This window comes from Musa acuminata, chromosome BXJ1-11 (assembly GCF_036884655.1).
Source record: "Musa acuminata AAA Group cultivar baxijiao chromosome BXJ1-11, Cavendish_Baxijiao_AAA, whole genome shotgun sequence".
Classification (NCBI taxonomy): Eukaryota; Viridiplantae; Streptophyta; class Magnoliopsida; order Zingiberales; family Musaceae; genus Musa; species Musa acuminata.
In genome coordinates, this window is record NC_088337.1 from 13,494,318 (window position 1) to 13,507,725 (window position 13,408).

The 13,408-nt window shown below is 38.5% G+C and overlaps 1 protein-coding gene across 1 annotated transcript; it reads left to right on the forward strand.

Moving 5' to 3' along the window:
- Window positions 1-1,375: 1,375 nt before the first annotated feature.
- Window positions 1,376-3,215, forward strand: LOC135596596 (sugar transport protein MST4-like). Its single transcript, XM_065088656.1, has 3 exons — window positions 1,376-1,767; window positions 1,932-2,558; window positions 2,663-3,215. Exons 1-3 carry the CDS (start codon window positions 1,462-1,464, stop codon window positions 3,098-3,100), a joined length of 1,371 nt encoding a protein of 456 aa, XP_064944728.1. The 5' UTR covers window positions 1,376-1,461; the 3' UTR covers window positions 3,101-3,215.
- The last annotated feature ends 10,193 nt before the right edge of the window (window positions 3,216-13,408 follow it).

The following is a 13,408-nucleotide window of genomic DNA, read 5'->3' on the forward strand; positions in this document are numbered from 1 at the left end:
AAAGTGTTATCCATCTTCTCTAACAGTGCAAGAAGTCTTTGTTAAAGAGGGATAGTTGGTCCAAGTTTGATTTAAGCAGGAAGATAACACTTTGATTGTGCAATCCAAGTAAGATGACCATATGGATAGGCAGCATGTCTTTCAATTTATTGGCCTACTCCACTTCAACAAATTCCAAAGTTTTTAATCCTTCCATTTAGCTTTAGTTTTTAACTTAATGTTAGATAAGGCCCTATTCTTGACAAAGCTGTGTTGGCCTTCTACGAGCATTTTCACTATTATTGGCATTTCTTTGGTTAAAATCAAATTTCTGCTTAATTATCATCCCTCGAAGACCTCTATATATACACCCTTTTTCTTGTCTCCTTTCAAGTTGGCATCCCTATCTTCTGTTTTCCTTTTTTCTTCACCTCTTCGGACAATCTTGCACTTGGTTTTTTGTGTAAACCAGGTGCAATATTGCAGCCAAGAGAGGAAGGACAAGATGCCGGCAATGGTGATGTCAAATGCGGGGCCTGGTGGTGCAAAGAAATTTGAGGGAAAGATCACAATATATGTTGTAATCTGTGGAATAATTGCAGCCACGGGAGGCCTCATGTTTGGTTATGACATTGGGATATCAGGTAAATTCCATTTTGTATTAATTCAGTAGTAGATTTATTTGTTATATTATCTAGCATCGGAAGTATGGCCAGATTTGTCTTGGTTTGTTGTTATAGGTTAAATAAGATAATTAGACGCACTTTTTACAAAAAGAAAGGGAACAACTTGTTATTGAGGTTTTAACTACAACAGGAAGATGCTTGTTTATTTTCTTTACTTGACATAAGCCCATTGGATGGTATTAATAATCCAATCTCCACCTCCATTGCATTGCAGAGAGATAGATGGTCTATCATACAAGATAGGTGATGGTTGCTTGCAGATCTTGTAATAACTTTGCTTGGGATTCCATGCATGGATTTTCCACTTGGTTGTGTGATGGTTGTTTCTCTTTGTCATCAACTGTCTCATATGTTGCTTTTGCCTAAATCCTTCCCTAGATTTATTAGTTTTATTATCAAGCATCGAAAGTATGGCCAGGTTTGTCTTACGTTGTCGTCATAGGTTAAATCAGATAATTAGACCTACTTATTATAAAAGAAAAAAACAAAAGGAACAACTTGTTATTGAGGTACAACAGGAAGATGATTGTTTAATTTCTTTAGTTGACATTAGCCCATTTGATGGTATTGATAATACGGTGAGAGAGATGCTCTATCATACAAGATAAGAGATGGTTGCTTGCAGATCTTGCTTGGATTTTCCACTTGGTTGTGTGATGGTTCTTTCTCTTTGTCATCAACTGCCTCATATATGTTGCTTTTGCCTAAAGCCTTCCTCATTCAGCTCCAATCTATTTCTGATCATGTAGCTAATCAATCGTATCTGTACGGTCAATCTGCAGGGGGAGTGACATCTATGGATGACTTCTTGGAGGAGTTCTTCCCTGCGGTCTTTGAGAGGAAGCACAAAGCCAAGGAAGACAACTATTGCAAGTTTGATAACCAAAACCTTCAGCTTTTCACTTCATCATTGTACCTTGCTGCCTTGGTAGCCAGCTTCGTAGCTTCGAAGATTTGCACGAAACATGGCCGGAAGCTCACTATGCAAGCAGCATCAATATTCTTCTTGGTTGGTGTCATCCTGAACGCAGCTGCTGTGAACATTGCCATGCTGATCATCGGAAGGATTCTCCTCGGAGTTGGTGTTGGATTTGCCAATCAGGTTTGCTCTACTTTCTTTTTCATACAATTTTTCATTCTAGAGTTTCTCTTCTCTTCAGTTTCCGTCTCAATTTCCCTATTAACTTCCAATTTCTCCTGGAAGATGTATCTTTTGTTAAACTCACTTTCCGTGTCATATGTTTGCCACTATTATTCATCCTGTAGGCAGTTCCTCTATTCTTGTCGGAGATCGCACCAGTTCACGTCCGTGGAGCCTTAAACATCCTCTTCCAACTTGACGTGACCATCGGGATCTTTGTGGCGAACATTGTAAACTACTTGGTGTCCAATATCCACCCCTGGGGGTGGAGACTTGCGCTTGGCTTGGCTGGAGTGCCGGCGATGATGCTTTGCTTGGGCTCCATGGTGATTGCGGAGACCCCGACGAGCCTCATCGAGCGTGAGATGCTTATGGAAGGCTTGGCCATGTTGAAGAAGATCCGGGGGACCGACAATGTCGATGCAGAGTACGAGGAAATTCTACACGCCTGCGAGATGGCACGACAGGTGAAGCAACCTTTCAAGAATCTCATGAAGAGAAGTAGCCGACCGCAATTGGTTATTGCCATCGTGATGCAAGTCTTCCAGCAGTTCACTGGGATCAACGCCATCATGTTCTATGCACCAGTCCTCTTTCAGACCATCGGATTTAAGAATGATGCTTCACTTCTTTCTGCGGTCATCACGGGGATCGTCAATGTTCTGTCTACCGTCGTATCAGTGGTCTTAGTGGACAAAGTCGGGAGGAGATTCCTGCTTCTTGAAGCTTGTGGCCAGATGTTGATCACACAGGTTAGGGACACAAGCCATGGGCATATTAAACATGTAATTATAGATTACGAGGAATCGTTTGAAATATGAGATTCTAACTCTAGTGGGGGGTGATTTGCATGCAGGTGGCTATTGGAGGCATTTTGCTTGTGAATTTGAAAGCAACCAATGAGCTGGGACACGGAGTGGCAGTTTGGGTGGTGGTGCTCGTGTGCCTATTCGTTTCGAGCTTTGCTTGGTCTTGGGGTCCACTTGGCTGGTTGATTCCTAGTGAAACTTTCCCCCTGGCGACGAGGACCGCCGGCTATGCCTTTGCCGTCAGCTCCAACATGCTTTTCACCTTTGTCATTGCCCAAGCTTTCCTATCTATGATGTGTCATCTACGTGCCGGGATCTTCTTCTTCTTTGGTGCATGGATTGTGGTGATGGGTCTGTTCGTCATCTTCTTATTGCCCGAGACCAAGAACGTGCCGATCGATGAAATGACCGAGAAGGTTTGGAAGCAACATTGGTTCTGGAAGAGATTCATGGATGAGGAAGAAGACAAAAAACACTCCGTCTAAGACTCGATGATTTGTGTTTACCTTGAGTATGTCGGGGCTAACCTCGTCAACATGATCTTTATGTCGAGTTCATTATTTAATACTTTTATCGATATATAATCTTCACTTTTGAATAGTAATATTGTAAGAATATGAGGTTATCATTTTGTTTTGTCTTCGTGTTATACTAATATATATAACTAAATAAAATATAATTATAAAATTAAAATTAATAAAACTATTATTTTGAATAGATTTGATCATAAAACAACCTAACCAAAAATAATTTTCGAGTTCATTATTTAATATTTTTATCAATATATAATCTTCCCTTTTGAATATTGATATCCTAAGAATATGAGACTATTGTTTTGTTTTATCTTCGTGTTATGCTAATATTTGTAACTAAATAAAATATAATTATAAAATTAATATTAATTAAAATATTATTTTGAGTAGATTTGATCATAACACAACATAACAATTTTTGAGATAGAATTTCATTGGCGCCCACAATTTGCTAGAAATTCTAGGGGCATTTGTTTCAACATTATGTAAATCAAAATATTATAAATATTTTATCACATCTTTCCACAATTTTGAGAAACTTACAAGCCAATTCGAGATTCTGAGTTACCAAATTGCCGTGTTTGGTACATAATTTTTACAAGAAAAGCTATAGCATTAGTTCTTAAATAATTGAAGATGTGAGAAAAAAAATGGTAGTTTGAATATAACTGAGGAATCAGTAAGATTGATATAACACAAAGCTATAGCATTATTTTAAATAAGTTAAGAACTTAATTTAAGTTACTTATTTTGGAAAGATTATGGAATAACAAACTATAACCTAATGTGAATACTCAAAATTTATATCCAAAAGGATGAACTTGTTATATATTCAAAGTCATTAGACATGCGTAACAGAAGAATAGAAAATAAAATTCTTAAATTTCCTAAAAGGTGTTAGTCATTGTGCGAAAATTGATGTGCAGAACCTGTAAAACTGAAAACTACATGTTTGAAAGATTGTGTTTTACCTAGGGAAATCATATATTCCTGAATCCCTATAGATTTGTAAGAGAGAATGAAGAAGGTCACGCGTCTTCTTCTCTAGTAGCAATCTACATAGCAGGGCTACGATGACGTTCCTCTAGTCACTACCCAAAACTCCATACCTGCTATCTGAGGAGAAGAATGGGAGATGAGAATAGGAGAATAGTTAGCACATAATTGGGTTGGAATTGGGCCAACTCAATTAGGAGCCAATTGGGCTTAAGTTTGGGCTATGTTGGGCTAAGTGAAAAGGCCCAAATAGTGACCCAACAGGTGGAACCTTCGTGGCACAATCTCTAAGAGACTGACTGCCAAGCGATGGTACCACTAGTCTGGGTGGTGGTACCACCCAGACACAGTTTTCTAGGCGGTGGTACTAGCAAACTCGGTGGTGGTAGCACCCAGTATAGGTGGTGGTACCACCCGTACCCTGAAATCTCGGGGATTTAAATTTTGGCTCCAAGTTTTGAAGTCATTTGGGGTCTATAAATACCCTAATTATTTCTGCATGGAGTAGCAAGAAAGTTAAGCAAAACTCTATGATTCTAAAGTTGTAAACCCTATTAGAAAGTTGAATTCCCTTCTCCTAAAACTTAAAGAGAGTTCTAAAGGAGGTGTGTGAGGGATACCTTGTAAAAGAGGGTTGTAAAAGGTTGTCTCGTAAACCTATGAAAAGGAGAAGAAGAGTGTAAAAGGGTAGTTGATGTTCACCTATTGAAGGAAGATCGTTAGTGGATGCTGGTGGCCTCGACGGAAAAGGAATCGATGGAGTGGATGTAGGTCACGACGATCGAACAACTATAAAATGATTTACATTTCTGTTTTGTTGTTTATCTTTATTGCAAACTACTTTGCTTCCTTATTACTTTTGTTGCATACCCTTCCGTACACTCTCATACGCTTTCAAGTTAATATCTTTCCAAAACGGGTTTAATCGAAATAAAATTTTGAACCGACTATTAGGATCAAGAGCGGCACTAGGGGGGGGGGGGGGGGGGGGTGAATTAGTGCAGTAGAAAAATCTTCGATTTCGTAGAAAGTTTGTCTCGATTCAAATCATTTCGGAAAGATGTTGAACTTTAAACTTTCATAAGAATGTAAGGAGAAGCTTAAGGATATTTGTAGTAAAATAAATTGTACAAAATGAAAAGCAAACTAAAATTTAGAGTGGTTTGGTCAATGAGACCTACATCCACTTTGGATTCCTCCTCCGTCGAGATCACGACGTCCACTAAAGGCTTTCCTTCAATAGGCGAAGACTAACCACCTTTTACAATGCTTTCTCCTTTTGCCAGGTTTAGGAGATAACCCTTACAAGTTTTATTCCTCTTTCTTGGATTGTTACAAGGCTAAGAGAGGGAGGAGGAGAACTCTTCTGACTTTTACAACACTTTTCACACCCCAAACACTTAGAAAATTTCACATATATAATAACACTTTGTTACCCTTTCATGTAGAAAAGGGTGGGGTATTTATAGGCCCCAATGGCTTTAAAAGCTAGAGCCAAAAAATTCAAATCCTTAGATTTCGGGAAGCTGGTGGTACCACCGCCATTAATGGGCGGAACCATTGCCTGATAAAGCTTAGAGACCGAGCTCTGACAGTACCACTACCTGACAGGGGCGGTACCACCATTGGCAGTATTGATTACCAACGGTACCACCGCCACGACCACTTCGGAGACTGGGTCTCCCAAGTGGTGCCACCGCCGGACATGTTTTCAAGGGCTGAATGGGCTACTCAATTCGGCCCAATTCAGCCCTATTAAGAGCCCAGTTGGCCTCTAACTAAGTTAGTGGGACTATTTGCCAATCCTAACTCCATTTTTTATTTAACTACAATAACTAAGACATAATTAAAGCACTTCTTGTTCTGGTACGTCAATTGCTCTTCCGACGAGCTTCTAGTGATCTTCCGACGAACTCTCAGTAATATTCCGGCGGACTCCTGGCAAGCTCCTGTTGGGATCAGGGTCGGCACTATGAGGGGGGTTGAATTAGTGCAGTGGATAACTTTCATCGGTTAAAAAGACTTTCATACGAAAATCGATTCTGACATAAAAGTCGTTTCGTAAAGAACTTTAACTTAAGATCAAAACGGAAGTATAGTTGATGTAAAGCAATGGAGGCACTGCGTAGGGCAATACCACTGCCCAGTGTCAGTCTGACTGACACTACCCTAGGCGATACCACCGCCCAAGTCTGGCGGTACCACCACATGGGGGCCAGTGTTGGGCTATACCATCGCTTGGCACCCTGCTAGGGGTAGTACAACCACCAAGACTATCGGTACCACCGCTTGACATAGTCTCGAAGATTGTGCCACAACGGTGATGCTAGGATCAAGAGCACTAAGAGGAGGGGGGGGGGGTGAATTAGTGCAGCGGAAAACTTTCGACGATTTAAAACGACGTTCGTACGATAAAAACGATTTCAGTAAGAAACTGATTCGAAAATTACTTTAACTTATGATCAAGCGAGATGCAGTTAATGTAAAGATATAGAGATAGTTTGCAGTTAAGATAGAGAACAGAATGTAATTGCAAACCGAAATATGACGTTCGTATGAGAAAAGCGATTTTGGTATGAAAGCCGATTCGGAAGTTGCTTTAACTTAGATTAGGCGAAGTGCAGTTAAAGTAAAGCTATGGAGGTAGTTTGCAGTTAAGATAGAGAATAGAAAGTAAATGCAAACCGAGATTTAGAGTGGTTCGGTCAATCTTGACCTACATCCACTTTTGGCTTCCTCCTCCGATGAGGTCACCGATGTCCACTAGAGGCCTTCCTTCGATAGGCGAAGGCCAACTGCCCTTTTACAGTATCACTCCTTTTGACGGGCTTAGGAGACAACCCTTACAAAATTTCTCTTCTCTCTTGAAAGATCAAAACTTGGAAGAAAAGAGGGAGGAGAACTTCTAGCCTTTACAACACTTTTGAGCTCTAAAAATCACAGAGTAAGATCGGATTTTCGGTGCCCCTTCATGCAGGAAATGGTGGGGTATATATAGGCCCCAAACTGGTTTGAATTTAGAGCTTAAAAATATATTTTCCCGGATTTTCGGGGTCTTGGCGGTACTATCTCCTGACTAGGGCGGTACTACCTCCTGACTGGGGCGGTACAACCGCCTGGCAACTCGGAGACTGAGCCTCTAGGCAGTGCCATCGTCTGACAGGGGTGGTTGCACCGCCCAATCTCGTTCGAAGACTGAGCCTAGGCGGTGCCAACGCCTGACTGGGGTGGTTGCACCACCCAGATTTCCTAGGAGACTGAGCTCGTGGGTGGTGCCTGTTAGGACTCTAGCTAGGAGAGTCCTAATTGAGAGGGACATTCATGTATGAGGTTTTTTCTTAGAGAAGAATTAGGAGTTGTAAGGGAATAGGAGTCTTGAGTTGTAAGGGAATTAGGAGTTGTTAAGATCTCTCTTTTGTTGATGGGTTAAAGGCATGTATAGGTTTGATAGAAATCAGTGAAAGTTTGCTGCAGAATTGTGTTGTCTTGTAAGAGCATAATTATCGTCGAAGAAACAGCGGTTTCTCGACGAAATCTCCACCAAAAATTTGAGAGATTTGAGGAGGGAATTGACAGTAATATCTTAGTTTATATGACAGAGAAAATATAGTATCAAGATCAAATAAACAGTACTATGCGGCTGAAATTCTGCAATGTATCTTTCGTTGTAGAGATGAAAACTTTGTGACGAAAAGTTTATGCAGCAATATAGGAACAATTGTTTTATTTTTTTTGGATTTTCGGATAGGGATAACTAAATTGCAGCAGCAGTAAGGTAGGAAACCAGAACTTGTTGCAATTCATAGGATGATCCGCGGTGGTGGAGATGATGGCGGAATTTATCGACGATCTTTTAAGCAATTGTGGGAATTGCTTTGGACAGTTGTGGAGGGTTGATGGATGGCAGTGGAAGGGCAGCGAGATGCCAAGAACGCTGCTCTGATACCAGGTGTTAGAACCCTTGAAGATTCTAAACTTGGGGTTGATCTCTTTAGTGTAACATCCCCCATTTTTAAAAATTTAGTAAAAGGTTTGTTTGTAAAAATAAGGATTATTTAATAATTATTTTATATTAAATGATATTATATTAAAGGTTTATGGCTAGGGACCTAAGAGTAAATATTAGAAGTTTGATATAATTTATGAAAGATTCAGATTTAAGTTAGAAAAAAAAAATATATATATATAGTGGACATGTGTCACTAACTAACATAAGGTTGTGCCACTTATCTTTGCTCTAAAGATGACACCTAGCCCCTTTCATGCATGCATGACACCTTGCAACTTTTGTATTAGCCAAAACCTAAATAATTAGATGAAAGGTTAAAGAAAACAAACCTGAAGAGTTGCAGCCAACGTGAGTTTGAGAGAAGAAGAAGAAGAAGAAGAAGAAGAAGAAGAAGAAGAAGAGCTTGAGGTTTTTCATCAATTTTCTCACATTTGGGATTCAAATAATTTGAAGGCAAGTATTCTAACCCAATCCCACAGTAACCTTAATCTCTGTTTTCATTTTTATTCTGTAAAATTTGAAAGATTTCAACTGGGAACCAGACCTTCTTTCGTTTTGATATAAAGTTATGAATCTGTAATTTTTCGGTAATCTGACCTCTATGCAATGATTCGGTCATAACATTTTGTAATAAACTCTGATTTAGACAAAACCTGTTCCATTTGAAAGTAGACAAGAAAATCTTTATTTTGATATAAAGATCGAATGATTTGGAGTTTAAATGCCTACTAAGACTTCTATTTAAATTAACCCTACAGATTCTGCAAAACAGGGACCGAAATTTCTGATCTCTTGTTGCTTAACTACTTATAACTTTCTGTTGTGAACTCAGATTCATACAAAGTATGTTTTATTCGAAGCTAGACTCAAAATTCTTTCTGTATATACCTGATTTGAAATTTTTGGAGTACAATTGCTAACTGAAACATCTGCTTTCATCGACCCTATGGATTCAGTAAAACAGAGCTAATATTTTCAGACCTTTCGCTGCGAAATTATCTGTAACTCCCGGTTGTAAATTCCAAATCTTGTAAAACTTGATTTGCATAAAATTAGATTGACAAAGCTTTCTAATGACACCTATTTTGTATAAATTGGAGCATAATTGGTTATCCAAATAGTTCATACAATGTTCCTATCAAATTCTGCCAGAATCGAGCTTTGGTCGATTTCGGCTTTCCTTGTTACTTTCCTTTGGAAATCGATTTTGGCAAAAACTCTTACTTCAGTTAAGCTTTACATTATTATCTTAAATTCCTGTATACTTTAGTCCTTTATTTATTTGTATATCTACAGCTATCATCTAAAGTTCATGTTTGTATCGTAATTCGGCACATGCATCCCATTGTTCCGCATTTGCTTTTGAAATGTGCCTCTTCCAGTTTCATTTCATTGGCCATTGTATTCACCTAACTTTCTTATTTCAATTGAGCTATATGTGATTTCTTGAAATCCTTGTATACTCTTGCTTTTGCTTCCTTTCAAATCTGAATATACTTGTGAAAGATTATTGCTTACTTCGGATTGACTCGTAAAGGCACATGTACGCTTTGTTGTTCCGCGTGTGCTTCCGATATATGCTGCTTATTGTTAAAACTACCCTCTTATACTCTGGTGTGTGGGATTGTCTGGACCCTTGCTAGAAATGGTAAAGGATATGCGCTTGTTGCCCGCTATGTGGGATCCCGCTATGTGGGATATGCGCTTGTTGCCCGCTATGTGGGTATGTGCTTAGAGCCTGCGATGCTCTGCCGGCCCCCTTTGACTTCACCTAGACGTGGGTGGATGGAGCTCCCAGACGTGGGAGACTTTTGTCAGGTGGTCATTCAGAAATGGATGAATCACATTCTGACTGAGATCCCACTACACCTTCTGTATGTTTGATATGATATCCAGAGCTTTGGTTATGTGTTTCTGTACATGCTTTGGATAAGATTGATATGTTTGCATCGTCATGTGACATTTGAGCTTCTATTCATGTTTTGTTCTTTGATATATTTATGAAATGTTATAAGTCTTTGTTATACCTTGAAAACTACCATATGTCATCGATATACTCCTTATGCCAATGATATGCTCCAATAACCTTTCCTCGATTGTATGAATAAAACGTGCTTCGAACGATATGATATTGAAATTCTGCATTCAAACAAAACATGCTACTGTTTCATCCTGTATCTCTGCTTTGTATTTTGATACCTCATTTGTTTGAAAACTGTCCTCTTTGCTATGGATATGTTAGTCATTTGCTGAGCTTTATATGCTCACCCCGTTGCTATATAAATTTTTCAGGATAGCTTATCGCTCACTAAAATGTGTAAATTGGGTTGAGGCAGTGGAAGACTAGAAGATTTTGGGGCAAATATTTTGTACTTGATAGGTTGATGTTGTATAAGTTCTTTTTGGGTGTAATGAAATATCAATGACAAATCTAGATTGATGTATCTTATAAATATTTGATAAGTACCTCTTACGTCAGGATTTTGAAAATGTTAAGTCTAAACTGTGTACTGATATAAACATGTAGTATATGTTGGTTTTGTGATTGCATTAATTGCCGCGCTTATGGATTTATGATATAGTTATGGTTTAGTTAAGTTGCTTTTGGATTTTAAGAATCATCTAGTGACATGATGTATGATTATAAACTGCACAGGTTTTGTGAATTGTGGATTGTAGAGGTGAATGACTTGAATGTTTTTCTTAGTGACCTCAAATGTGTGATTGGATCCTGGATTGTTTGATGAATTAAATATTATTAATCTTGAATTAGGTTCACACCTCCTAAATGAGAATTAAATTCGGGGGGGGCGTGACAGAGTGGTATCAGAGCATGATTTGAGGATCACTAAGATTATTATTATTTTTATTATTTTGTTATGCTAGATACTCAAAAAGAATTTGGTGGTTTAGTGAATTTTATTCAGATATTGATCAAAAAAAAAAAAATTTCTTTTGTTGTTTTAGGAAGCGAGGATGACGAGGACATCTGGTTCTCCTATTGCATCTACTACTGATCAATTAAGTGGAATTATGAGAACTCTGGAGACTATGACACAAGTGATGCAACAACAAGTCCAACAAGGAGGAAATAATAGAACGGGAGCATCAAACCATACTGGGTTGGGAATTGAATAGTTTAAGAAGTTTAGTCCTCCTAGTTTTAGTGGTGAGCTTGATCCAATGACAGTAGAACGATGGATGATGCAGATAGAAAAAATATTTGATGTCTTAAATTGCCCTGAAGACCACAAGGTTTCTCTTGCAGCCTTTATGTTGGAAGGAGAGGCCGAGCACTGGTGGAGAATGATTAAAAGGATTTCTGAAATCAAACATGAGCCAATCACATGGAAGGCATTCATAGAAAAGTTCAACGATAAATATTTTCCAGATTGTATTAGAGAGCAGAAAGAATTGGAGTTCTTGGATCTCATCCAGGGAAATTTGAAAGTTGCAAAGTATGAATCCAAATTCACTGAGCTCTCCAGATTTGCCACTCATATAACTGATGATGAAATTAGAAAAGCAAAGAAATTTGAAAGGGGTCTAAGGCCAGCTATAAGAAGTCGAATATCAGCATTAAAACTCCAAGCTTATGCTGATGTGGTCGAAAGGGCTTTGATAATTGAAAGAGACTTAGAGGAAATTCAAGAAATCAGGGACAAGAAAGATAAGAAGTTTATCAGCAAAAGTAAGAGAGGGAATGAATCTGAAACAAGTTATAAGAGGGTCAAGATGTCCAGATTTGAGAAAGAAAAACCACCACAGAGGACTCATTCATGCGCTAAATGTGGATTAAATCATGAAACAAGTCAATGTTTTCGGACGACTGGAGCTTGTTTTGCTTGTGGGAAATTAGATCATCAAGTAAGAGATTGCCCATTGAACAAGAAGAAAGAGCCACTGCCTCCTAAGTCAACAGCCCATACTAGAGTATATGCTATTACTGAACAAGATTCCAGAGCCTCTAAATCAGTGATTGAAGGTATTCTTCATGTTTCTAAAAGAAATGCAAAAGTTTTGTTTGATCCTGGTTCCAACTTATCTTTTGTTTCACAACACTTTGCTTGTTACTTGGGCATTGAACCTAGACCCTTGGATTATATGTTATATGTAACTACTGCTGTTGGGGATTCTTTGACAACAAACTTGGTTTATCTATCTTGTTTGATTTCTATCGGAGAATGTGAACTTCTTGCTGATTTGATTCTCCTAGAGATCCAAGGTTTTGATATTATACTTGGCATGGATTGGCTATCTTCCTATCATGCTAGTGTTGATTGCTATACAAAAATAATTACTTTCTGCATACCAGATTAGCCTATATTTTACTTTGAGGGTATTAGGCATGATTTGCCTCCTTGCTTGATATCAGCACTTCAAGCTTATCATTTTATGCAGAAGGGTTGTTTTTGTTATATGGTGTGTGTAAAGGAGCATTCAAATCAAGAAACTCACCTAAATGAAATTACAGTGGTCAAAGAGTTCCCTGATGTATTTCCAGATGACTTGCCTGGTTTATCTTCAGATAGAGAGGGTGAATTTACTATTGATTTGGTCCCTGGGACAACCCCAATATCTAAGCCTCCTTATAGAATGGCACCACTCGAGCTAGAGGAATTGAAAAAGCAACTACAAGAACTATTAGATAAGGGTTTCATTCGACCCAGTGTTTCACCATGGGGTGCTCCAGTGTTATTAGTTAAGAAGAAGGATGGAACGTTAAGACTTTGTATTGATTATAGACAATTGAATCAGGTGACCATCAAAAACAAGTATCCCCTACCCAGAATTGATGATTTGTTTGATCAATTGCAAGGTGCACAAGTATTCTCCAAGATTGATTTAAGGTCAGGTTACTATCAATTGAAGATCATGAAGGAGGATATTCCAAAAACAGCTTTTAGAACTCGATATGGTCACTATGAATTCTTAGTGATGCCTTTTGGTTTAACTAATGCCCCTGCAGCTTTTATGGAACTGATGAATAGGATATTTCAGCCATTCTTGGACGATTGTGTGATCGTATTCATTGATGACATATTAGTATATTCAAGGAGTAATCAGGAGCATGAGGAACACTTGAGAAATATATTATCCATACTAAGAGAAAAGAAGTTGCTTTCTTAGGCCATGTGATTTCAGGGAAGGGTATATCTGTTGATCCAAAGAAAGTGGAAGCTGTTGTTAAGTGGGAAGTACTAACAAACGTGACAGAAGTTAGAAGCTTCTTGGGCATGGTAGGTTATTATAGG

Bases quoted from the DNA above. Each gene is read 5' to 3' on its own strand.
- LOC135596596 (XM_065088656.1), top strand. From the start codon at position 1,462: ATGGATGACTTCTTGGAGGAGTTCTTCCCTGCGGTCTTTGAGAGGAAG. The intron at 1,768-1,931 runs GTTTGCTCTACT...TTCATCCTGTAG, and splicing joins GTGTTGGATTTGCCAATCAG to GCAGTTCCTCTATTCTTGTC. The intron at 2,559-2,662 runs GTTAGGGACACA...ATTTGCATGCAG, and splicing joins GCCAGATGTTGATCACACAG to GTGGCTATTGGAGGCATTTT.